The sequence below is a fragment of the Clinocottus analis genome, unplaced genomic scaffold, assembly GCF_023055335.1.
Source record: "Clinocottus analis isolate CAN_PGR_092001 unplaced genomic scaffold, fCliAna1.0.p SCAF_35, whole genome shotgun sequence".
Classification (NCBI taxonomy): Eukaryota; Metazoa; Chordata; class Actinopteri; order Perciformes; family Cottidae; genus Clinocottus; species Clinocottus analis.
In genome coordinates this window covers 1,484,783-1,512,203 of record NW_027176098.1, presented here as the reverse complement: position 1 = coordinate 1,512,203, position 27,421 = coordinate 1,484,783, and the positions used below count along the sequence as shown (strand labels likewise).

The 27,421-nt window shown below is 41.1% G+C and overlaps 3 protein-coding genes across 4 annotated transcripts in view; 1 reads left to right on the top strand and 2 right to left on the bottom strand.

Moving 5' to 3' along the window:
* The window catches only part of prdm6 (PR domain containing 6), a 101,820-nt gene that overhangs the window by 14,689 nt on the left and 59,710 nt on the right, over positions 1 to 27,421 (top strand). Inside the window, exon 4 of the mRNA XM_068596213.1 lies at positions 854 to 981. Within this exon, the coding sequence (XP_068452314.1) occupies positions 854 to 981 (128 nt within the window). The remainder of the gene's footprint in view (positions 1 to 853; positions 982 to 27,421) is intronic.
* On the bottom strand, positions 2,153 to 7,899 carry LOC137799498 (GTPase IMAP family member 8-like). 2 transcript variants are annotated; one of them, XM_068596292.1, is made up of 4 exons: positions 7,819 to 7,899; positions 7,618 to 7,696; positions 7,316 to 7,391; positions 2,153 to 5,617 (listed from the first exon to the last, which is right to left on the bottom strand). In XM_068596292.1, exons 3-4 carry the CDS (start codon positions 7,332 to 7,334, stop codon positions 2,913 to 2,915), a joined length of 2,724 nt encoding a protein of 907 aa, XP_068452393.1. In that variant the 5' UTR covers positions 7,335 to 7,391; positions 7,618 to 7,696; positions 7,819 to 7,899; the 3' UTR covers positions 2,153 to 2,912. The 2 variants fall into 2 exon arrangements, with proteins under 2 accessions (XP_068452393.1, XP_068452394.1); XM_068596293.1 differs by lacking the exon at positions 7,618 to 7,696.
* Positions 12,222 to 27,180, bottom strand: LOC137799405 (uncharacterized). Its single transcript, XM_068596196.1, has 6 exons — positions 27,133 to 27,180; positions 26,757 to 26,799; positions 22,575 to 23,775; positions 21,004 to 22,466; positions 14,487 to 15,693; positions 12,222 to 13,721 (listed from the first exon to the last, which is right to left on the bottom strand). Exons 1-6 carry the CDS (start codon positions 27,178 to 27,180, stop codon positions 12,257 to 12,259), a joined length of 5,427 nt encoding a protein of 1,808 aa, XP_068452297.1. The 3' UTR covers positions 12,222 to 12,256.

Here is a 27,421-nt window from a genome sequence, read left to right as displayed (position 1 = left end):
TCTGCAACGACGGACTCGATAAACACTCGCGGACCAAAATGTGTTCGGCAGAACGCCGTCGAGGAAGCAGCTGCTGCTCAGCAGAGGGTCAGATATATATATATATATATATATATATATATATATATATATATATATATATATGAATATATGAATAACTGCCCCAAACCATGTGGCAAAATAATAAAAAAGCAGAAATAATGATTCGAATGTTTGATATTTTTGAAACTTCTCATACATGTTTTATTTATTTATATATTTTATTTAAATAGCAGTGTTTTAATTTAAGGTAAATAGATGCCTCACAAGAAAATACAAACATTTAAATTCATGTGTTCATTTTATAATTTTCTTCATTTGCTCTTTTACATTTCGACGCGTCCCTCCCACCACTAGGGGACGCTGTCAGTTTTCATATTTTTTACAGCGTTTGGCTGTGAAAGTCGGTGTCGTTTTGGTGAATGTTTAAAGAAAACATGCCGGTGGGGTTTAGGTTCAATTCTTAAATTAACGATGATGGCAACAGACTCTCTGGTTTAAACAACTAAACTACTTCGTTAAGTTCAGATAACTAAACTTATTCCACGGCTGCTTCCTTCCTGTTTCTTTCTTTACTTCACAATTCAAACAGCAGTTGCATCTTTTGTTGCCGGCGTCTGACCTCGTTGACCTTTCACAGAGGAAGACACACAGAGACACCGACATGTGTCTCCTTCTCACTCTGACGCTGTGGTTTTCCCTAACAGTCACGCTGAATGCACATGCACATGTAGATGTGCATGCACATGCACATGCACATGCACATGCACATGCGCCGCCTCCTCCTCTGACCCTGCTTGTCTGTGTGCTGCAGATCTACGACGCCGAGGGGACGCTGCAGCACTTCATCGACGGCAACGACCCCGGCAAGTCCAGCTGGATGCGCTACATCCGCTGCGCCCGACACTGCGGGGAGCAGAACATGATGGTGGTCCAGTACAGGTGAGGTACTCAGTGACACCTGGGGAGGCTCCTCCCACGACCACGCACAGGGTTCCTCACAGCTCAGCCTCAGGGAGGACTGAAGGGGGAACCGGTGTGAAGCTGGTTCAACGTTGCTCCTCTTGGTTTTAATGGCGGCGGCTGCAGCCGTCGCCTCGCGGCAAGAGGGATGGAAATAATCAACACTCATGAGGTCATTGTTTCATGAAGCGGACACTTCTTATGTTGTTAGACGTCCACGCAGATGAACCAGAGCTTCTTGTTGTTCCTGTGAATGCAGAGTTCTTCACTTTGTGGTCATTTGTTGACTTTGTGGTCCTGCTGAGTAGAAAGTGTTTCCATTGAAGCTCAACCAGCAGACACACAGCGCTGCTTTGTGTTCATGTGTACAACTTTATTGAACTCGGAGGTTTTCTGCAGAGTCCTGCACGCTTTCTATTCCCCTGTATCATAATACATATTATATTACATCTTTATATGTATTAAGACTCTTCTGCACGTCTTTAGAGGCTCTCACTGCATTCATAGTTTATTCTCTATGTTCTTTGTTTTCTCTTTTCTAAATAGTTTGTAGCAACACAAGCAGCTTTGAAACACTTTGATTGGTTTTAGTATAATCTATAAGTGGCAGTGTTGTAAAGTATTGAAGCAGTGCATATGGTCATAACTGCATTATCATTTTAATATGAAACGCTTATAATGTAATAATCAATACAAAATGTAAAAGACACGTAACACAAGTTAGTTTTTGTGTTTGTGCACATGAACTGTTTATATGTGCAGACTTTTAGTCACATTCTCATTTACAAATAACTAATTTAACTAAATAATGTGATTTAAGAAGACAGATTCCTTTTAAATTAATACATCATGTATATTATATTTCATTGTTCACAACAAGATTTGCTTAGTTTATAATCTTCTAATTATCGTATAATGTAATTAACTTTATGTAGAAAACTGTTATTACATCATTGGCTTTAATTAAAATAATTAGAATATGACACATTTATGACATTATGAGTTGCTTTAAGTTTAATAATTGGTGTTTATTACCTTTGCTAAACATATGAGACACAAAGTAAAGATTAAAATGTTTATTCATCAATATTTAATTAATAATCAGAGAAGTGTGTTTACAAGAAAACAAAGAAGATGTTTGGTGATTTATTTTCAGAAGAGAAAGATTTTAAATGACTAAACAAAACATCTTAGTGTTCATAAAACGTTCTAATAATAATGAGCTTAACTAAAGAAAATAAAATACAGATAATATTACAGTGAAAACTATACGTTCAATTCTTACATTTTAAAACCTTTCAGGGTCTGAAACTCACGTCTTCCACTTCCTGCCGCTGTGAAGGTCATTTGTTTTTGTCTGCCACCCGAAATCTGATCTCCGCCCTTTAAAAAATCTATACACCAAATGAAGGATTTAATTACATTTATATGTTCATAAGTACACACATTAATCACATTAATTACTGTAAATGTGCCATCTTCGTTTAGAGATTAGTTCGGATCAAGAAAGAGACAGAAAACATTGCGATGCCCTTCGGGGGTTCAACCCTTTTCACTTTACACGTTGGAAGCAACAAACGCCTTCATTGGTTTGAGTTTTGACATTTTTGCCGCCGCCATCTTTGATTTTTAGCAACCGACCACTTTCCCTGGTGGTCATTAGAGGGAATGCAGCATCCTGCCTTTTTTAATTGACGTTATCGCTTATAATTCTTTAACGTTTAGATTTGATTGTACGTTAACGTTTTACTGAACAAGTCTTTCTGTTGTGACTATTTTACCCCAAACTGTCAACTACTAACACATCTGTTGGGTCTTTCTGACCACATGATGTATAAGAGGGGAAAAGATGAACGCATCTGGTCGTTTCTCAGTTTGAGACTGCTGCTGTTGTCACATCTCACCACAGATCATAAAATGGGGCAGTTCCTCCTTCTGGCTTTCTTCACGTGTTCTTGTATCCACTCGTTTTTTTCCTCCTCGTGCCTCACCCGCATTTCCTCGATCATGTTTTCTATGTTTGTTGGATTCAGCGTCCCGGTCAGCTCGGACTTTTCTTCCTTCTGTTTCTGGATCAGCCTGTCCAAGTCTTTCCGGTAGGACTTGTGCTTGCACAGCTGCTGTACGAGCGACTCGTTGTGCTTCTGGTGCCTCTCCTTCAGCTCCTCCATGTCCTTGCCGTGCTTCTCCGCCAGAGCGTCGAAGTCGTCGGTGTACCTCTGTTGGAAGTCGTTGAATTCCTCCGCCTTCTTCCGGGCCTCCTCTTCGTGTTTGTTCTGGATCAACATCAGATTCTTCATCAGGGTCTCTTGCAATTTCTTTAATTCCAGATCTGCTTTTTCTCTCCTGAGTCGATCCTCCTTTCTTTCTTTCTCTAGCTCTTGTCTCTCCTGTTCGTACTCTTCTTTGAGCGTCTGCAGCCTCCGCTGGTCCTCCAGGTAGCGTTTCTCCCACCTCTCGCCGCGCTCCTTCTCCCAGATCTCTTGCACTTGCCTCATCTTCTCGCCGCCCTCCGGCTGCGCTTCGCAGACGGCCTCGAGGCTTTGTTGAAGTTCCTCCAGCCTTTTTGTCTCGCTCTCTGCTGCTCTCCTCTCCTCTTCGGCCCTCTTCATCTTTTCCTGCTCCTTCTGAATGTGTTCCGCCTTCATCTGGATGAGTTTGCTCTTCAGTTCTCTCTCTTGTTGGGCTTTGGTGGATTTCTCGTCCAATTCTTTCTGCTTGGCCTGAATTGCTGCGAGGTGTTTCTTTCCAAAGTCCGTCTTCTCCCTCTGTATCTCTTCCTCCTTTCCTTTCAGGATCCTCTTCACTTCATACTGTATGGCTGCCTCGGCTTCTCGGAACATCTTGGAGGTGTAGCAGCCGCCGCCGTTCTTCTTCACCATCGAGTCCACTTTGCTCAGTAGCTCTCTGACCGAATCACTACTGTACTGCTTGTTGTTGAAGACCTGGTATCTTCCTCCGCAGTCGTCCAGGAGTTTTCCCACGAAACCTTCGCTGTCTTCCCGAATGTAGCTCTGAAAGGATTTCCCCCGAAGGTCGTCTCCTCTGGTGAATATCACGATGATGTAGTCTTTCGACTTCTTTCCGAAAAACTTCTTGATCAGCTCCACGGTGTTTTTCTCCTCTTCTGTCAGGCGGCCGATCTGCAGCACCAACAGGAACACATGAGGCCCAGGAGCCAACAAGGTGACACATTTCACCAGCTCCTGCTGGATGGCCTCGTTGGACAGCGTGGTGTCGTACAAGCCGGGCGTGTCGACTACGACGACGGGCCGTCCGTCGATCTCCCCGTTTTTCTTCTCGCAAAACTCTGTCACCGACTTAGGGCTGGCTTTAGATTTGAAGCACACGTTGCCCAAAATGGTGTTCGCACTGGCGCTCTTTCCAGAACCAGTCTTCCCGATCACCACCATCCTGAGGCACGCTCTGTCCGGATGATCATAGACGGATGCAGAGTTTGGCCTCGCTGCCTTGTCCGCCCGGGGCGTGGCCATCATTTTCCTCGTGAAACCTCCGGATGTGCCAGCTGTCATCTTCTCCACAGCGAGCAACACATTGATTGCCTGCTGCCGGTCTCTGAGGTCCGAGACGACGTGCCGATCTCCACACAGGTCCCGAATGTGCGTATTCTCCTCCAGGTATCTCGCGACGGCGGCAGAATCAGTATCTGACTTGGCGGTGAACAGAATCACGGTGAAGTCGTTCACGCTCGAGGTGAAAGAGTTCTGGATGGTCTCCAACTCTTTTTTGTCTTCATCGCTTTGGAGACCAACAGGAAGGACCAGGATGAAGGCATGGACGCCCTCAGGGTCACAGAGGGAGATACACTTGAAGGATTCATCCCTCACTTCCTCCTGAGGTTTTCCACACAAGGCCGGCAGCTCCACCAGAGAAACCCGACGTCCACTCACCTCTCCCTGATGTTTAACACACTCTGACGAGTCGATAGGTGGACCGAACTGTCCTTGTCCCAGAATGGCTTTGGCCACTGAGGTCTTCTGGGCTCCATGTCTCCCACACAACACTAAGTTCAGAGGAGGTTTGGAAGGTATGGACACCGCTCTGGGATCAGTCTCTTCATTGCAGTTCAGATGCCCTCCTCTGTTGTCTTTCACTATGTTCACCATCTTTTCTATTAGTTCTTTATAATCACTATCCGCGAGAGCTTTTTGGTCAAAGTCGATGTCGTGCTGCCTCCGGCTGCAGTCTCGGACGACTTGGTCCACTGACGGGTTGTTCGCCTCTCCCTTCTGCGCTCTGATGACCATCGAGTGTTTAAAGGCATCCGGACCAAAGAAGCTCAGAATGAACGTAAATTTCTGTTCGTCCTCTTCGTCGAAATCCGACGGACTCGCCAGCAGCAGGAGGACGTTTGGTCCCGGAGGACAAAGAGCAACGCACTTTTTCATCTCGTGTCTCACTCTGTCCTTCGGCAGGCTGAAGACGTCTGAGGTGTTCACTACTTTCAGTTCCGACCCCCTCCATTCTCCACCGGCGCAGGTGCATTGCTTCGACACTTTTACATACAGACTCTCTTTTTCCCTCGTGATAAAGTCACTTAGTCTTGTTTTTTCGTTTGGTCTCTTTCCAAACACGACGATCCTGAGTTCAGAAGCTGCAAAACCACAAAAGCCAAAGAATTTCAATTTAAAAAATAAGTAAAGAAAAAATATGATTTTATAATAGTACAATATTTTATATCATCAGAACTCTTTCTCTTGGCATTGAATCACTAACAGAAGCTATACACATATCAAGATACATGAAATAAACAAAATGCAAGAATCTTCAAGGAAATACAGCATAAAAGCTATAACTCTTATATTAAAGTGAAAAATATATTGGTATCATAAAAATGTTCAGGGCAATAAGATCAAAAATGTAATTATTCGGTGTGTTATCCATAATTATAGTCCACGAAACTTATAGAATATCTTCTCCCACCGCATTGAGAGCACATGTGTCAAAATACAAGAAATTCGCGAAACAGCGCAAAAACACTCATCTTTGTGCCCATAGGAACTCGTCATAATTTAACGTAGAGAAATTATTTAAAGTTTAAAACGTTACCAAAAGTCTGGAGTTTATTTGGCCAATTGGCCATTTTTTAATAGCTAGCACAGTTTTCTTGTCATCATTGTTTAAGTTTAGGAACATTTCCGGACCATTTCAGAGTTTACAATGGGTGTGTATGGTACGTAATGTTTAACGCAAGAGCGGAGCGCCAACTGCCAGAGTAAGAGGCAGCAACAGAAACATATTTTGCATTTACTCCCACAATTTTCACTCTTCATAGACCATTGCTGGATGAAAAACAGGAAATATTGTGGTACACGTGTCGATTGAATCCAACAAACTTGTCACCAGGCCTGAAAGCTACATGAAGTCCAACCAACTGCTCCATATGATAAATCGGACCACAATTTTCAAACAGGAGCACTTTCTGAACTGAACTTAAGCTCTCAATTCGACACCACAAAAACAATTAAAGGACATGTCTGGGTTCACAAGAGGCTTATCTCTCTCAAAATTACTTTTGATGCGGCGTTTGGAGTCATGGTCACAATTTTAACTCTCCAAACATCAAGCGCATCAAGGCGTTTGGCTGAGTCTCCATTACCAGTCTTAACATCTTGTCTGCCCTTCACCCTGTTAACCAGTGACCTGTGTCTATGAAGCAATAGCTGCTCTCAAGCCCATCATACATAAATGACTCCTTAACAACCTCAACACATCTCACTACCGGTAATATATATATTGCAACGTCTTACAGCAGTAGTCGCCACACCATAAAAATGTTCCAGTTTACAGATGATATTCTACTGTTTACTCTAAAATAGCAAATCCCTTTTCAATATCTTCTATTCTTGAGTTTATACAATAAATATACAAAGGGCAACCTGGAAACATCAGAAGTCAACTCTAGTTTTAAGATTGTCTTGTTGGGCTACACATGTTTGGTTCAAATAAAAACAAAGAAGACATTTGACCCGAAGTGAATCAGAGGGCCAGACCGTCCTCAACATCACAATAACCTGCAGATGCACACAGACAACTGGTTACAAAGTCTTCCGGGAAAATTTTATCATGTTATGAATCCATCAGGCGCCAAGAAACTGGCAACTTTTGTGTCTTCAGTGTCAACATTTTTTAAATAGCTAAGCCAGATGAAATGATAACATAAGGGAGACAGTGCCAAGAACATTCCACCCTTCTGTTGGCCCGTGGCCACGTTACACAGTCCCTGTTTGTGTGGCGTCATGCTGGGTGCCAGTGATGACATCGTACCTGCTCGCTAACAGACGGTACTTACCGAATGCCGCTGCCGCCATTGTGTCTCTTCGGCTCGAGGGGGAGAAACAAATGGAGCGGTCGTTTGGTGTTTAAATCTGCAAAACAATAAAAAATATATAAAAGCATAAGATTAAGTTAGCAAGTAAACGCAACAAAAAGTTTATAAAGGCATAAACTTGCATTTTCTTGCAAGTTTTTTTGGAGAAACTGTCAATGCCCGAAACAAGTCAACTGATTTCCAGTGTTCTTGTTGGCTGCTAGCTGTCATTCATCACTCATCTTCTCTCATTTCCTCTCTACTACTAAACATACTGCTCTTACCGGAGGCTGCTGGGTAGTTATTTCTCATGCTCTCTTAAACCTTTTGGCTCTGGTGCAACTCATCGCCAGCGACAGCCACCTGACGATTAGAACGCCAGATTTTAATGACTCCATCAAATACATTACTTTCTGTCGTACGTCTACACTCCCCTTGTATCTCTACACACGTTTCTTTAGTAGTTGCATTTATTTTCTACTCACCAGGTGGAATTGTTGTGTTGTTAATGTTGCTCAGAGCAGCAGGAAGCTCCACACTGAGATGAAGTTGACACGACAGCCTTTTAAATCAGCACAGCCGGCGAGGCCACACCCGACTGAGGAACAAGAATGACACAACCAGAGTGACAAGAACTGTTGGTTGAGAACAATAACTGTAGAAATACGGCCTCGCCTTCGCCTCCCAGTCAACAGACTGCACAATACACAATTTTTTAAATTCATATTTATATTTGAGAGCCGCTGTTTTAGACATCTGTGTGAAATTGTCGTAATTTTTGTGTTAAATTTATTTTTCTCAGGCCAAATATGTGTCTCGTGGAGTAATTAGTTCATGCTTGAGTCAAACTGGACATTCGTACCAAATTTTAGGAAATTTGATTATCTTTGAAGACCAGGAAAAAAAAAAATTGGCAATTTTTAAGAAATGCCCTCCGGAAAACCTAAAAACAGAACGCCTCCAGTCACTGCTGTCCGAGGGTGGAGTCCATGAATAAATATAGATTCATGGATTTACAATAACAGGCCAAGTATCTGTACAACATGTAAAAACATGCACGCCTCCGTTCACTTAATTAAAGCGTCGCCTGTGCAGTAACACCCAGTTGCACAGGAAGTCGAGCTGTGATATTTTTTCCTCAAAGATGATTCTCGGACTTCAGGGACTTTAAAGGGAAGTCCCGACAGAGATATTTGCATGCAGCCTATTGTCTGCAAGATTTTAAGTTTCCCCGAACACGGAAACAGGAGGGGGTTCCTATCAAGATGAAATCAAAAGTGAAACTTGTAGAACTCTGTGACTAATATGGAAGTATATAACCTTCATTGTTCAATTCCTGTAATGAGGGCTTGAAGAGGGCGAGGCAAGTAATGACACTTTTTAATGACCTAATTTCTGCCACGTCGGTGCGTTCAACAGATTAGTTTCTTAATTCAGGCGGCCGCCTGCAGCTTCAACGTGCTACAACCGATGCTACGCTAAAGACCATAAAACACAAGCAGAGGTTGATAAGAGGGTTCATTTCAGAAGTCAAGTTGGCATCGTTCCTCCTGCAGCTTTACGTATTGTTATGTTTTTTTTTTATCATTTAACTTTTTTAGCCCCCTTAAAGCCACAGAATAATTGTGAAAGGTATAACATACAAAACACACTTGTGAGACCAGTTAAGAGGTTCATATGGCAGTGTATGTGTTACTGGTTTATTAGTTGATGATAGAACACAGGAAAGAAGAAGAAGAAAAAAAACTTCAGAAAGAGAAAAAAAACTTTCAGGATGTATTTCCTCTTTTTAATTTTTTTTCTACTATAAAATATCACTGTGTGTGAACAGATTCTCTGCAAAGTTTGACTTTGATTAAGTAAAGTTAAATATTTGTAGTACTTAATTTAGTGCAGATTTCGTGTACCGTAGGTTTCGGTCCCTGAGTGCAAAAATGCCCTAACTTTCTTCCTGGACCTTGAACGCCTCTGGTTCCACAACAGAGGGTCTCTGCTGAAGCAGATGCACGAACATGTAGCAAGCAAGTCTCTTTAAATCCTTAAGTAAGTCATATTTCAGTTTTTTGGCTAGAAAAAGATGCAATGTGGTTGATATCTTGAGGTTTTGTCTGACAGTAGTTTTGGTGCAATTGGTGGATTCCGTGAGTCGTAAGTTTTCCAGAAAAGTGCCGATCATGAGGCATCAAGCTAGAGGTATAAAAAATATACTTTTATAACTTGGGGAGCTCTTTCGAGTCCTCGAGTCATATTTATAGTTTATGTTAATATTTATGGTTGAATTGAGTTATAAACATGTAAAATGGACTTATGCTCGTGTAAGGCCGGACTTTTGAGGTTTTTTTTACGTCACATCAGAGGCTCTGGTTTCGATTCGTCAGTGTTCGAGGACTTTGAGTGAGAAAGATCTCCAGATGAAGAATTCTGCCCCCAGTTTTGAGGGTGCCGGGATAGTCCCTTGATAGTCCCTTGAGTACCGTGCAACGGCTATTCAAATGAAATGTATTATTATGATAACATCTATATATATTGGATCTTTTTTTCATTGATTATCTTTCTATTTTTTTAACACTATTTAGTGATAAACCTTTTTTTATTCATCTAATATTTTTTGTGAAGCACTTATGGATGTTGTATGGGAGGTGCTAGATTTAAGCTAATTAATTAACCCTGTGTTTCCTGGCTGTTTAGTAATGTTCAGGAATGCAGCTGGGGCAGATGGGAAATAATCTGTGAGACAGAAACTGAGTGCATATCAGTCATGTGGGTTCAAGATACACGCATCACCCATTATACAAACAATATAATAATATCACTTCATGCACTAACACTACTACTTCTGTCCTTATTACTTACTAATAAAAAATAACACTTATTTTGATTGTTTGTGTCTAAACCAGAGGCAGCCAACTCGGTGCCTGCAGGCACCTTGTCCCCCGCAGGGACCACGTGAGCCCGCGAGAAGGGATCTAAAAAAAATGTTTAAAAAAAAAAATCGTGAAAAAAAAAATCAACCGACCATGGTCGCGTTAAAACTCTGCTCTGCATCGCAAGGAGCGGAGTTCCGCCCCCAACACGGGCGCGCACAGAGCACACACACGGACACGGCGCACACACAGGTGAGCACAGACACACACACGCAGACACACACACACGCAGACACACACGCACACACACACACACGCGGGCGCGGACACAGTGGACAGAGAGAGAGAGACAGCCGTGAAAAATATGCTGCGTGCTTTTCAATGGGATTTGCTGCTTTAAGCTAACACTATTTTAAGCTAACACTATTTTAAGCTAACACTATGTTTAGCTAACACTATTTTAAGCTAACCGCTATCAGTTTTAAACCTATCAGTTCATGTACATGCGGGTTATGACAACAGGCTGCAGCCTGCAGCTCCATGAACAACGTTTCTGACGATATCGAGAGTCTCTGGGCCCGAGAGGAAATGCTGATTTTAAAAGTTCACCGTACGCCGTTAACAGCCTGCTGCGCATGCGCGACTCGCAGATTCTGGCATTTTGCCAAAAGCCGATCTTTATGAGATCTCTGTGAGGTCTTTCTGCTGTTGCGTCTTCCATCAGGAAACAGAGCTCAGCTCATTAAGCATGAATTGAGAGTAGGTATCAAATCTATAAGCCTGTTTCTAAAAGATGTGAAGAGGAAAGCAGCTCACTGAGCCACTGATGCAACCTGATGCTCACACATCTGCACTCATTCTGTTTTGCAAAAAAATTGTTTATTGTTTTCCACAATAACCTATTTAGTAGTAACTAAATATTAGTTATTTTTTGCACGGATATAACTTTATTTTCATTTTCTTCATAAAGTGATATAAACATGTTTTTCCTACCATCATTCTTGTGGAAATTGTTAATAATTATTGTGAGGAATAATTAACATTGATATGTGATCAGACAGTTCACATATAATATAATTAAAAGGTGATCTTTGTTGTTCAGGAAGTTTGTATCAAACATGTAGCCCCTCGGATTATTTTGTACCTCAAAGTAGCTCTCAGTTTCAAAAAGATTGGTGACCCCTGGTCTAAACAGACAACAATGGAAACACAAAACACCAATATGTTGTGATGGATTTATCTTTAATTTAAAAAAGTAAAGTACAGCCAGTAGAAACCATAATCTACATAACAAATAGTGCAACAACAAAGCAACAAGTCTTTTGAGCAGCGCGGCGTTGGCTGTGAACCAGGAAACAGGTCCAACGGGTCCACAGCAGGATGAACCGATGAGGAAGTCTGATTCTTTCTTAGAAAAGATAAGATGAGAACTGCAGCAAGTACAAGAGACTCTTCCTCAGCTTGAGTCTACATGTGTTCCTAACTCTTCAATACCCTCTGGAAACACTAGAAATACACGTTGAACATGGTGTAAAACATCAATCATCACATCTGAAAAGATTGCTTCAGTGGATCATGCAAACATACTTAAGCCCCAACTCTCTTTTTAGGTTTCTGCTTGAAAATGACATACCAAAAATAAAATGGGTGTGTCTTTGCAACCACTAGAGCTATTTGAATAATCTTTGTGTTAATAAACAAGTATAATGTTAAATTTGGCTCAGATGTGTAAATATCAGTCTATGTGTTATTGGTTAAAAGTAAAACAGTTAACTATCGGTTTAAATGATGATATAAAATGATAATGTCTGTTACGCTGACACAATGAATGTTACACGAAGTTAAAAGCAATCAACTTTTATACTTAAGATGTCTGAAGTCAAAGAAGGTCTGAGCACTAGATGTGTTCACTGTGTTCAGACATTTGCACTTTGTTGAACATTTGTAATTTGTGGTTGTTTCATGTCAGACATCTGAGGTTAAATCAACCAGTTTGATACAAAAACAAACAAAAGATTCCCGGATTGGCAGCTAAAAACTGTGAAAAACAACAAACGTCTCATAAAATGGAACAATGTCCTTGTAAGGCTTTCTCCATGTTTCTTTCTATCCATATGTTGATTTCTGCCTCGTGTATTTTCTTCAGGTCGTTGATCTCCTTGTTCAGATGATCCTTGTTGTTGGAGAACAATTCAATCTTCAGCTTCCTCATTTGCACTTCTTGTTTCGTCTTCAATTTCTTCAACTCCCTCTGAAAGACAATGTTTCTGCTCATCCGTCTGATTATCAACTCGTTTTTTTGCTTAATCTTCAGATCCTTAAGTTTCTGTTCGTTCTTTTCCATCTGGGCGATCACATCCGTGGTGTACGTCTCGGTGAACTCGTACAATTCTTCCTCTTCCTTTTTGGCCTCTTTCTTTCTCCTGATTTCCTCCCTCCTCTTCTCGAAGAGCTTGCTCAACTCTTTGCATTCTTTCTCCTCGTGTTCTCTTGTGAGCATCTCTTCATCTTGCCTTCTCTCCTCTTGTCTCCTCTGTTCTTCTCGTTTTTGGTTCTCCCACCACGCTTTTCTCTCTCGCTCCCAAGTCTCTTTTCCTCGCCTTGCGTCTTCACTTGTCAGCAACAGCTTCCTCTCAGTGGATCTAGTCTTCTCCAAGTATTGTTGTTCCAGAGTTTGGATTTTCTCTTCCCACTGCTGTCGTTCAGTGTCGTCCTGTTGTTTCTTGCTCCTTCTCTCTTCCTCCTTCACCATCTCTCTCTCTCGCTCCATTAGCTCCAGCTTCTTCATGTGATCCTCCCATTCTTTGGCTCTCTCTTTTCTTTCTTGGTCAAGTGCTGAAGCTAGCATCGTCATTTCTTCCCGATAATGTCTTTCGATGTCCCTCAAATGCTTCTGTACCTTATTTTCATAGTCTTCCTCGGCTCCTTGGAACATAACCGAGGTGAAGTAGCCACCGCCGTTTTCCTTCACCATTGACTCCACCTTGGTCAGCAGCTCGCTGACTTGAGAACGATTCCCTTTATCGTTGTTATTGAAGACGTGGTATCTCCCCCCACATTCAGCTGTCAGTTTTCTTAGGTCGCTGTCAGGATCGTCTCCCATGTAGCTCTCAATTGTTTGGTCTTCGAGGTTGTCTCCTCTGGTGAATAAAACGATGATGTAGTTTTTTGAATTCTCACCAAAGAAGTCCTTGATCAGCTCCACGGTGTCTTTCTCCTCTTGTGTGAAGCGTCCGATCTGCAGCACCAGCAAGAAGACGTGAGGTCCTGGAGCCAACAAGGAAACGCATTTCACCAGCTCCTCTTTGATGACCTCGTTCTCCAGGGTGGTGTCGAATAAGCCGGGGGTGTCCACCACGGCGACAAGACGCCCATTGATCTTCCCGGTTACTTTCTGGCAACACTTGGTCACTGATTTTTGACCAACTTTGGAAGTAAACAATTTCTCGCCCAAAATTGTGTTTCCAGCTGCACTTTTTCCACAACCGGTCTTCCCAATCAGCACCATCCTGAGACACTCCCTACTCTGCTCCTCCCTGGGATACTCTCTACTTGGCTCTTCATGAGTAGGAACTGGTCTCGGCACCTTCCAAGTGGAGACTGGCCTCTGCTCCTTCCTACTATACTCTCTACTTGGTTCTTCATAAGTAGGAACTGGTCTCGGCACCTTCCAAGTGGAGACTGGCCTCTGCTCCTTCAGAGGATACTCTCTACGTGGCTCCTCATGAGTAGGAACTGGTCTCGGCTCCTTCCAAGTGGAGACTGGCCTCTGCTCCTTCCTACTATACTCTCTACTTGGTTCTTCATGAGTAGGAACTGGTCTCGGCACCTTCCAAGTGGAGACTGGCCTCTGCTCCTTCCTACTATACTCTCTACTTGGTTCTTCATAAGTAGGAACTGGTCTCGGCACCTTCCAAGTGGAGACTGGCCTCTGCTCCATCAGAGGATACTCTCTACGTGGCTCCTCATGAGTAGGAACTGGTCTCGGCTCCTTCCAAGTGGAGACTGGCCTCTGCTCCTTCCTACTATACTCTCTACTTGGTTCTTCATGAGTAGGAACTGGTCTCGGCACCTTCCGAGTGGAGACTGGCCTCTGCTCCTTCCTACTATACTCTCTACTTGGTTCTTCATGAGTAGGAACTGGTCTCGGCACCTTCCAAGTGGAGACTGGTCTCGGCTCCTTCAGAGGAGACGCTCTACTCCGCTGCATCCAAGGAGTCTCTGATCTCGTCTCCTCCCTCTGATAGATCTGTCTTAGAGACCTTGTTACTGGCCCCATTCTTTGAAACCTTTCTCTCCGATCTTTATAGCGATCCACATTTGTTAATTGTCTACTCACCGGATTCTTTGGTGGCTGGGGAAACATATCTTTGGTGAAGCTTCTGCCGCCCACGCCTCTCATTTCTTCTACCATGCCTAAAACTTCAGACACCTGGTGCTTGTCCTCAACGTCGCAGACAAGATATTGTCCACGGCCGCTCTGAAGGAACTCTTGGATGTCTCTGTTTTTCTGAAGAAACCTCTCTTCCTTTTGATCGCTGGGATCATCTTTCACAGTCAGAAGAATCCTGATGAAATTATTGACTCTGAAGCCAAACGTCTTCTTGATGGTCTTCAACTCTTTCTTGTCTTCCTCGCTTTGGGCACCAACAGGTATGACCAGGATGAAGGCATGGACGCCCTCAGGGTCACAGAGGGAGATACACCTGAGGGATTCCTTCCTCACTTCCTCTTGAGGTTTTCCACACAAGACAGGCAGCTCCACCAGAGAAACCTGACGTCCACTCACCTCTCCCTGATGTTTAACACACTCTGACGAGTCGACAGGTGGACCGAACTGTCTTTGTCCCAGAATGGCTTTGGCCACTGAAGTCTTCCAGGCTTCATGTCTCCCACACAACACCAGGTTCAGGGAAGGTTTTGCACTCACAGGCGAGACAATAGTATCGGTCTCTTCAACAAAGATTAAGTATCGCCCTCTGTTTTCACCAACCATCTTCTCAATTTTCTCCATCAACTCTTGACGATCACAGAGAGGAAACTCGTCTTTGTCGAAGATGATTCGGTGCTGCCTTTGTCCGCATTCCTCGAGGAGTTCATTAACTGAGGAATTCCATTCCATCTGTTCATGTTCCGTTGTGACTACCATTGCGTATTTAAAGGCATCTGGTCCAAAGAAGTTCATCATTACCTTGATCTTTTGTTGGTCCCGCTCGGTGAAGTCAGAGGGATTCACTAACAGCAGCAGGGCGTTGGGTCCGGGGGGGCATTGCGCAACCCAAGTCTTCATTTTGTGTCTCACTGCATTTTCCTGCACACTGAAGATGTCTGCTGTTTTCACCACCATCAGGTTTTGTTTGTTCCACTCGCTGGTGACACAGACAACTCGCTTGGACTTGGTTGGAAGTGAACTATCTGGTTTTCCCGTGATGGCGTTGGTCAGTTTTGTATTTTCATTTGGACTTTTTCCAATAATTACAATCCTTAACTCAGACACTGTAAAACAATGAGGACAAAAAGTTTGATGAGAAATTGTCATAATTCTCTTTTTATTGATGACAATAATGAAAACAGGTTTCTGCCTATCTTGTATTCAATGTATTATTTATCTGAGAGGGCGAGAGCATTTCTGTGCAAGGCCGATACGAGATGTAGGAAATGTATCATAAAAATTTAGACAACGTACAGTTCCAACACATCTATATTTATTTATTTGGCCGACTGGGTTGTTTCTAATCAAAAGATCCATCTAAGTCGTTGTCAATATTAAAAAAAAACATTCGTTATGCTTTAAAGTAGTATCATGTCACAGCTATGTGTCTAAATATTAATCACACATTCTGAAAAGAGAATTCAAAAATAATTTCTATTGATTTATTTCTATTCATAAGGACTATTTATAATTCTGTGTGGCAGCTCTAAAGCTTGCAGCAAGCACACTGGTTGTTTTCCAGTGGGCTTGTTAATAATCGTCCATTTAAAACTTTGAACCGTATCTCCTCCCGCTGTGTTGCACGCGCATGCGTCAAAATACATGAGAACATGCGGCCTGATCAGAAATCGTGTGCTGTGACTTATCTGAGAGATTTGCCCAGCTGTTTCTCAGAAAACCTCGAAAAATTGGCCAATTCACCTAAATGGGGTTTCGGTGTGAAGAGAAAAAAAAAACACTAATATTTGTGCCCATAGTTACTCTCCATACTTTAATATAGAAACATGGTTTCAAGTTTAAAATGTTAATAAAAGTCTGGACTTTATTTGGCCAAATTGGCATTTTGATAGCTAGCACAATTTTCATGTAATCATTGTTCAAGTTTAGAAACATTCTGGGACAGTTTCTGACTTTTTAATGGATGTGTATTGAGCAGCTCAGAGCATGCGATGCCGTTGCAGAGTTAAGACAAGAACCATTGTTGTCTCAAAACCTAAGAAAAATTGTGCTCGTCATACACATGTGTTAATAAAATCCAACAGACTTAGACTTTTTTGTCAAAAAGCCTGAAAGCGACATGAAGTCCAACCAACTGCTCCATTGGACTCCATGTTAAATTGGACCACAGTTTTAGTTCCATAAACTTTTAAAGACACCTCAACGTTCACACAAGTCTTATCTCTCTCATGATTTATATATATTGGCCTCCTGAGTCATAGTTTTTGATGACATACAGGATGTTTGACAGGTTTGTTATTTTAAATCCACTCTGCCTCTCCTTTAAAATACTTCAGCTGGTTTGTGTGGGAGAGGCAGAGTAGTGAATGTTTTATTTCATATTACTACTTCACTTAACCTCTGCCTTGAGTTGAGTACAAGAAGCTCATAACTAAGAAGGCCAGCTTCTCTAATCTGACTCCAGGTCGAGGTTAGCATCACCTAAAATAATGGCCCTCGTTATTTTTTACAGGTTTTTCAGAAAAAGACAAAATAAAACGGCCTCAGTCACACTCTCAGTGGTAGAATTGCATAATATGTTCAACTGAGGATGTCAGCGATTTTACCAAAGGTATAGCCAGCAACCACGAGGAGATGATTTCGGCAACAAAACATTTTTTTCTCAAAAAATTACTTTATTTGTAGAAAAGTTACGTAAAAAAAGGGAAATGCTGCTCAGCCAGTAAATGCTCTTGGCCATTTTCCATTATTTGACAGATGTAACAATGCTGGAGGATTCTTCAAAATCTAGCATGTTCAGTTCAATACTTAATCTCACTAGATTAGATTCACATTCAAACAATGTTTAAACGGACCACAATGCATTTTATTGTTCCTTTTTTTGTCTCGTAAGACTCACCAGCTAATGATTTCGCCATTTTGTGCAGGAGAAGTTCCGCTTTTGGAGGTGAAGCCTGTCGGTTTAAGGAAAGAAAAGCACGTTAGCTGAACTTTCCAGAAACAATGTCCGGGTTACTTTCGGTATTTCCCTCAGCTGTAAACGGGTTATTCTACGAAACGGGTGCCTTGTCCACTTTCAAATTTTACATTTTTTTCCAAGGAAAAACAGTTTTTTTAGACACACATTATGAAAGGCATAGTAGACCTCCAAAAAACATGTTTTTCCACCTCAGATATTAAATCCCTAAAATCATATCTATTGTATTATGACCCAGCAGTTAAAATGTTACGGTGTGGTAAATTTCAACTTAAAATGTCTGTAGCTCACTATGTGGTCAACTAGCTGAGCTAGCAACTACACTAATCAGACTAAAATATAATTTTCTTTACATTACAAGTGGATTTTAAAAAAATCCCTAAAGTTTCCCTATCTGTTATACGTTACAGGGCTGTAAGGCTAAGCTTGACGGACCATGTCTAACACATACAAACAGTAAATAAACAATGTAAAATAATGTGGGAACTTGCCTGCTCTTGAGCTTGACTCCTGCAAGGGTTCAAATGATGTCACTTCCTCTCTGTGATATCATTTAAAGATACAGTGCATTCTTAATAGGCAGAAACTGTTACGGGGTTGTAAGACAAAATGGGGGACTTTTTTCTGCAAAAGATAATGATTTATTTTGAATAAATATATTGTATAGTGTCAGGGGCATAACTTTAATCCTTAGCATAACAAAGTTTTTGTTTAGAAATAACTTTTTTAAGTTAAGTGAAATGCAAATTCCCCAAAAAATTGCAAAAGTGTTTGTTTTGCTTTTGCAATGCCATTAAAACATCAATCATGTAATTAACAACACTACCGTTAAAAACCTTGAACTTTTGGAATACATTTTGACTATTTTTTACATCTTTTGAAGCTCATGAAATGCTCTGGAATCAAATGGCACACGTTTTGTAGAATGACCCAAACAATGTGCATGTGTCCCTCAGATACACTGAGTACAAACCCTGTTGCTTATGAGTCATTAAACTTTGACACAAATCCAAAATCTAAAAGCTCCTGTGTCAGATAACCAGCCGACCGAGTTGTTGAGTCCTCGGCACGCCGTCAAATGTCATAATGCCGTAAGACTGTTTAAGATACATTATATGTATGAGGCCTGGACTCCAACTTCTTCCACTTTAGTCACGGCTTGTCTCAGACGTTCCCCACTTAGAAAAACACACTTAAAAATATGTGTTTTACCTGTAGTGCTAGCTGTTTTTTTTTTAACTGTTATTATGTCTTGCTTATTTCTTCTAGATTTTATTGCTTATGTTGTTACCATGTAAAGTACCTTTTTAAATCACTATACAACTATAATATTTTACATTATTAGAAGAATATTTGACTTTAATCCTTTCTACAAAAATAGTTGAAACACCTGAATACAACACCTGTATATAAAATAGTGCCTTAAATATAATATAGATGCTACAATCCAATTTGTATTTTTTTATTGCCAAGACCAACTTCTATTTTTGGGTTATTCTGAACACACACACACACACACACACACACACACACACACACACACACACACACACACCAGTGCAGTTAAATATATTTTTTTTCAAACATTGTGAGAATATAGGCCTCATAATAAAAAGTTTAATGAATGTCTTACTTCAGTTGACTCTGCAGCGTGAAGAAAAACTGAATGAAGACAGAAAGACATAAAATGTCACTTTCTCCACATAGTTGAAAACACCTCCATACTATTTCTCTTAGTAATACAATAATGATGACAGTAAGGATAATAATAGTCTAAATGTAATATTAACATCACAATAGTTCAAGTTGTAGGCTCCACACACACACACACACACACACACACATATATATATATATATATATATATATATATATATATATGTGTGTGTGTGTTTATTCATCCGTCTAAGCTACTCACCAGATAGAGTTCCTGCTGCCGCACTCGTCCTCAAAGTGTTTAAATAAAGTCGGCTCAGCAGAGAGTTTTCTTTCTGCCAGCAGTCAGGTGTGCCAACGCCAAGTGGGCGGAGCCATCTGACTGGCAAGGACACGCTGAGAGAAGGAACGTGCCAAAAGTATGACAGCTTTTCTGTCGAAGCCTTTCGATTGATCTTCAGAGCTGATTAGACATTACATTTTATTTAGTTGATGCTTTTATCTAAAGTGACGTAGATTTATGCTCTATACACTGTAAACACATCAACGGGGGGTTAAGCGTCTTGCTCAAGGACACAACGACATGGACTAGCAGAGATGGGGTTTGAACCACCAACCCTTTGACTGAAAGGCTAACCACTGATCCACAGATGGGAAATAATCTGTTAGACAGAAACTGAGTGCATATCAGTCATGTGGGCTCAATCTACATGACAAACAGTGAAACGTCTTATTTTACCTATTATACAAACAATATAATATTATCACTTCATGCTCTAACACTACTGCTTCTATCCTAAATATTACTACTAATAACACTTATTTTGATTGTTTGTGTCTAAACAGACAACAATAGAAACACAAAGATAAAACACTAATATGTTGTGATGGATTTATCTTTAATTTTAAAAAGTAAAGTACAGCCAGCAGAAACCACAATCCACACAACAAAAAGTGCGACAACAAAGCAACAAGTCTTTTGAGCAGCGCGGCGTTGGCTGTGAACCAGGAAACAGGTCCAACGGGTCCACAGCAGGATGAACCGATGAGAAAGTCTGATTCTTTCTTAGAAAAGATGAGATGAGAACTGCAGCAAGTACAAGAGACTCTTCCTCAGCTTGAGTCTACATGTGTTCCTAACTCTTCAATACCCTCTGGAAACACTAGAAATACACGTTGAACATGGTGTAAAACATCAATCATCACATCTGAAAAGATTGCTTCAGTGGATCGTGGGCTCATGCAAACATACTTAAATTGTAAAGTGTGCTCATCAGGAACGAGATGGTATTTTTGCAGATTGGTAACTGAGTATTAACCAAAATGTAATTATAAAGACAACTGAACCAAAGAATAGGAATAGGTTACATGTTATGACTAATTATAATGTGAGGGGGAAAAATAATAGACTTTCCCTGTAAAACCAAACATTTATATATTTTATGCATGCGTTTATTGTGCCGGTGACCCTAAAAGTAAAACAGTTAACTATCGGTTTAAATGATGATATAAAATGATAAATGATAATGTCTGTTACGCTGACACAATGAATGTTACACGAAGTTAAAAGCAATCAACTTTTATACTCAAGATGTCTGAAGTCAAAGAAGGTCTGAGCACTAGATGTGTTCACTGTGTTCAGACATTTGCACTTTGGTGAACATTTGTAATTTGTTGTTGTTTCACATCAGACATCTGAGGTTAAATCAACCAGTTTGATACGAAAAAAGCAAAAGATTCCTGGATTTGCAGCTGAAACAACAAACGTCTCATAAAATGGAACAATGTCCTTTTATGGCTTTCTCCGTGTTTCTTTCTATCCATATGTTGATTTCTGCCTCGTGTATTTCCTTCAGGTCGTTGATCTCCTTGTTCAAATGATCCTTGTCTTTGTAGAACAATTCCATCTTCAGCTTCCTCATTTGTTCTTCTTGTTTCGTCTTCAATTTCTTCATCTCCCTCTGATAGACAATGTTTTTGTTCATCTGTACGATTATCAACTCGTTTTTGTTTTGTTGCCTCATCTGCAGATTCCTAATTTCCTGTTCGTTCTTTTCCATCTGGGCGATTATATCTGCGGTGTACGTCTCGGTGAAGTCGTAGAATTCTTCCTTTTTGGCCTCTTCCTTTCTCCTGATTTCCTCCCTCCTCTTCTCGAAGAGCTCTCTCAACGTTTTGCGTTCTTTCTCCTCGTGTTCTCTTGTGAGCATCTCTTCATCTTGCCTTCTCTCCTGTTGTCTCCTCTGTTCTTCTCGTTTTTGGTTCTCCCACCACGCTTTTCTCTCTCGCTCCCAAGTCTCTTTTCCTCGCCTTGCGTCTTCACTTGTCAGCAACAGCTTCCTCTCAGTGGATCTAGTCTTCTCCAAGTATTGTTGTTCCAGAGTTTGGATTTTCTCTTCCCACTGCTGTCGTTCAGTGTCGTCCTGCTGTTTCTTGCTCCTTCTCTCTTCCTCCTTCACCCTTTCTCTCTCTCGCTCCATTAGCTCCAGCTTCTTCATGTGATCCTCCCATTCTTTGGCTCTCTCTTTTCTTTCTTGGTCAAGTGCTGAAGCTAGCATCGTCATTTCTTCCCGATGTTGTCGTTCGATCTCCCTCAGCTGCTTCTCAACCTTCTTTTCATAGTCTTCCTCGGCTCCTTGGAACATATCCGAGGTGAAGTAGCTGCCGCCGTTTTCCTTCACCATTGACTCCACCTTGGTCAGCAGCTCGCTGACTTGAGAACGATTCTCTTTATCGTTGTTATTGAAGACGTGGTATCTCCCCCCACATTCAGCCGTCAGTTTTCTTAAGGCGCTGTCCTCATCTTCTGCCAGGTAGCTCTCAATTGTTTGGTTTTTGAGGTCGTCTCCTCTGGTGAATAAAAGGAGGATGTAGTTTTTTGAATTCTCACCAAAGAAGTCCTTGATCAGCTCCACGGTGTCTTTCTCCTCTTGTGTGAAGCGTCCGATCTGCAGCACCAGCAAGAAGACGTGAGGTCCTGGAGCCAACAAGGAAACGCATTTCACCAGCTCCTCTTTGATGGCCTCGTTGGTCAGGGTAGTGTCGTACAAGCCGGGGGTGTCCACCACGGCGACGACACGCCCATTGATCTCCCTGGTTTCTTTCTGGCAACACTTAGTCACTGATTTTTGACTAGTTTTGGAATCAAACAATTCGTAGCCCAACATTGTGTTTCCAACAGCACTCTTTCCACAACCGGTCTTCCCTACCAGCACGATCCTGAGACACTCCCTACTCTGCTCCTTCCTGGGAGATTCTCTTCTCGGCTCTTTCAAAAGAATCTCTGTTCTCGTCTCCTTGCTAGGATAGCTTTTCCGTCTTAGAGACATTGTTCCTATCCCCATCCTTTGAAACGTTTCCCTCAGATTTGTATAATTATCCACATTTGTTGATTGCCTTCTAACCGGTTTCTTTGGAGGAAACATATCTTTGGTGAAGCTTCCACATCCCAAACCTCTCATGTCTTCTACTCTGCGTAAAACTTCAGACACCTGGTGCTTGTCCTCTATGTCGCAGACAAGATATTGTCCACCGCAGTTCTGGAGGAGTTCTAGGATGTCTCTGTTTTCCTGCAGAAACCTCTCTTCGTTTTGAGCGCTGGGATCATCTTCCACAGTCAGAAGAATCCTGATGAAATTATTGACTCTGAAGCCAAACGTCTTCTTGATGGTCTCCAACTCTTTCTTGTCTTCCTCGCTTTGGGCACTCACAGGAAGGACCAGGATGAAGGCATGGACGCCCTCAGGGTCACAGAGGGAGATACACCTGAGGGATTCCTTCCTCACTTCCTCTTGAGGTTTTCCACACAAGGCCGGCAGCTCCACCAGAGAAACCCGACGTCCACTCACCTCTCCCTGATGTTTAACCCACTCTGACGAGTCGACAGGTGGACCGAACTGTCTTTGTCCCAGAATGGCTTTGGCCACTGAGGTCTTCCAGGCTTCATGTCTCCCACACAACACCAGGTTCAGGGAAGGTTTTGCACTCACAGGCGAGACAATAGTATCGGTCTCTTCAACAAAGATTAAGTATCGCCCTCTGTTTTCACCAACCATCTTCTCAATTTTCTCCATCAACTCTTGACGATCACAGAGAGGAAACTCGTCTTTGTCGAAGATGATTCGGTGCTGCCTTTGTCCGCATTCCTCGAGGAGTTCATTAACTGAGGAATTCCATTCCATCTGTTCATGTTCCGTTGTGACGACCATTGCGTGTTTAAAGGCATCTGGTCCAAAGAAGTTCATCATTACCTTGATCTTTTGTTGGTCCCGCTCGGTGAAGTCAGAGGGATTCACTAACAGCAGCAGGGCGTTGGGTCCGGGGGGGCATTGCGCAACCCAAGTCTTCATTTTGTGCTTTACCTTGTTTTCCTGCACACTGAAGATGTCTGCTGTTTTCACCACCATCAGGTTTTGCTTCTTCCACTCGCTGGTGACACAGACAACTGGCTTGGACTTGGTTGGAAGTGAACTATCTCCTTTTCCCGTGATGACGTTGGTCAGTTTTGTATTTTCATTTGGACTTTTTCCAATAATCACAATCCTTAACTCAGACGCTGTAAAACAACGAGGACAAAAAGTTTGATGAGACATTGTCATAATTCTCTTTTTATTGATGACAATAATGAAAACAGGTTTCTTTCTATCTTCTTAGGGTCCGAGCAACTGACTAGTCAGTTGCTCGCTTTTATCCTAGAACGTTTTGTCCGATTCGTACCAAATTTTCTTGACATCATGAATGGAGCTATATCTTAAAGATTGCGTTGAAAGATTTTGACTATCTCATTGCGTTGAGGAAAATCAGACCAATTAACCACTTAGGGGCGTGTCTTATTTTTAAATACTCACAAGATTAAAACTATGTGGACTAATGACTCCAAACATTTTGTGTATGTGCACATTGCATCCCTTAACATGCAATAAATCAGTTGTGCAATTCAAACAATAGGGGGCGCTACAGTAATTTGGGCAATTTGGGATTTTTGGCGCATTTTTGTCATTTTTCGCCTTTCTCCCCGTTTCTTCTAAAGATATCTCCTCTTACAATTTTTATCCGATCGACTGCAATTCTGATCAGGGATGATCTAAAGACCATTTTCACTCAATGGCTGCGACATGACGTGGCCACAAATACACACCCATTTTGGCTGATCGCTATGTGATAGAAACCTGTAACTCCAATGCACATCATGCAATCAGCCCAAAACTCCTCATGGATGATGCCGATTCAGGCCTGAGCACATGACATGAAGAAATGTTGGGATTGTCAGAGCGCCATCTGCAGCCAAAATTAAATATGCCTATATATATATATATATATATATATATATATATATATATATATATATATATATATATATATATATATATAAAAATGTATTATTTATCTGAGAGGGCGAGAGCGTTTCTGTACGAGGCCAATATGAAACGTAGGAAACGTATCATCAACATTCTGACATCGTACAGTGCCAACATATTTATATTTATTTATTTGGCCGACTGGGTTGTTTCTAATCAGAAGATTAAGTCGGTGTCGATATTAAATTTTTTTTTTATTATGCTTTAAAGTAGTATCATGTTACAACTATGTGTCTGAATGTTAATCACACATGCTGAAAAGATCATTCAAAAATAATTTATAATTTCGTGTAGCAGCTCTAAAGCCTGCCGCAAGCACACTGGTTGTTTTCCAGTGGGCTTGTTAATAATCATCCATTTAAAACTTTGAACCGTATCTCCTCCCGCTGCGTTGCAAAATACATCAAAACATGCGGCCTGATTAGGAAACGTGTGCTATGACTTATCTAATAGATTTGCCCGGCCGTTTCTTAGAAAATCGCGAAAAATTGGCCACTTCAGTTGAACAGGGTTTCGGTGTACGGAGAGAAAAAAACACTAATCTTTGTGCCTATAGTTACTCTCCATACTTCAATGTAAAAACATAATTTATAGTTTAAAACGTTAATAAAAGTCTGGACTTTATTTATGTTTTATTTCATATTACTACTTCTTCTAAAATAATGGCTCTCGTTATTTTTTACAGGTTTTTCAGAAAAAGACAAAATAAAATGGCCTCAGTCACACTCTCAGTGGTAGAATTGCATAATATGTTCAACTGAGGATGTCGGCGATTTTACTAAAGGTATAGCCAGCAACCACGAGGAGATGATTCCGGCGAAACAATATTTTTTTCTCAAAAAATTACTTTATTTGTAGAAAAGTTACGTAAAAGAAAAAAAGGGAAATGCTGCTCAGCCAGTAAATGCTCTTGGCCATTTTCCATTATTTGACAGACATAACAATGTTGGAGGATTCTTCAAAACTTAGCATGTTCAGTTCAATACTTAATCTCACTAGATTAGATTCACATTCAAACAATGTTTAAACGGATAACAATGCATTTCTATTGTTCCTTATTTTGTCTCATTAGACTCACCAGCTAATGATTTCGCCATTTTGTGCAGGAGAAGTTCTGCTTCTGGAGGTGAAGCCTGTCGGTTTGAGGAAAGAAAAGCACGTTAGCTGAAGTTCATAGAAACAATGTCCGGGTTACTTTAGGTACTTCCCTCAGCTGTAAACAATGCGCATGTGTCCCTTTCATACACAGAACATGAACCCTGTTGCTTATGAGTCATTCAAGTTTGACAAATCAAAATCTAAAAGCTCCTGTGTCAGACAACCAGCCGGCCGAGTTGTTGAGTCATCGGCACGCCGTCAAATATCATAATGCTATGAGACTGTTTAAGATATAATATATGTATGAGACCTGGACTCCAGCTTCTTCCACTTTAGTCACGGCTTGTCTCAGACGTCCCCCACTTAAAAATCATGCATATCTAACCTGTAGTGCTAGCTATGTATGTTTAATTTTTATATTTTTATAATGTCTTGTTGTTGTTTTTCTGGCTTTTATTATTTATGTTTTTTAACTGCCTTTGAGCACATTTTTTAATCACTTTACAAATATAATATTTTACATTATTAGAAGGATATTTGACTTTAATGCTTTTTACAAAAAGAGTTAAAACACCTGAATACAAAACCTGTTTATAAAATAGTGCCTTAAATACATTAGAAAAGCTGCAATCCAATTTTTATTTGTGTATTGCTGAGACCAACTTTACTTAAAGATAATTATATTTTCGGTTCATTGTGAACACACACACACACACACCAGTGCAGTTAAATAGGTTTTGTTTTCAAACATTGTGAGGAAATAAAAAGTTTTATGAATGTCTTACTTCAGTGGAATCTGCAGCGTGAAGAGAAACTAAATAAAGAGAGAAAGACATAAAATGTCACTTTCTCCACATAGTTGAAAATACATCCATACCTTTTCTCTTAGTAAAACAATAATGATGACATTAATTATAATAATAGTCTAATTGTAATATTAACAACACAATAGTTTAAGTTGTAGGCTCCACATAAACACATAAATATTTATTATCTAAGCTACTCACCAGATCGAGTTCCTGCTTCCGCACTCGTCCTCAAAGTGTTTAAATAAAATCGTCTCAGTGGAGACGGTTTTTACCAGCAGTCAGGTGTGCCAACGCCGAGTGGGCGGAGCCATCTGACTGAAGAAGGAAAGTGCCAAAAATATGACAAAGTGTGAAAGTGGTTCTGTTGTAGCTTCTCGTTTGATCTTCGGAGCTTATTAGACATTACATTTCAGTGACGCTTTTATCCAAAGCGACTTAGATTTATGCTCTATACACTGTAAACACATCAACGGGGTTTAAGCGTCTTGCTCAAGGACACAATAACATAGACTAGCAGAGATGGGGTTTGAACCACCAACCCTTTGACTGAAAGGCTAACCACTGATCCACAGTCGCACCATTTGATTAGGAACAAAGCAATGTCAGGATGTTGGACCTCCAGCAGCATCAGGGTCAAACGAGCCTGACGTTCCCCTCGACCTTGAGCTCCTCTGCAAAACCTGCAGCGTTGGCCATGAGGCGTTAACCCTGAAGGCGGAAACAGGTGTGTGAGCGGTTTCTGATCAAGACTCAGAGGAACCGGTAGAACTCGTCTGTTCCCAGATGAAGCCTCAGGAATCCAAACAGATTCCAAACTATTTCCTGTTGTGAACATTTGAAAGTATGCAAAGATAAATCCTCTATGAAGTTAAGCCACTGCCATTTAAAAAAAAAAAAAATTCTGAATGGTTTGCCTCCCCACACTATGTACAGAATA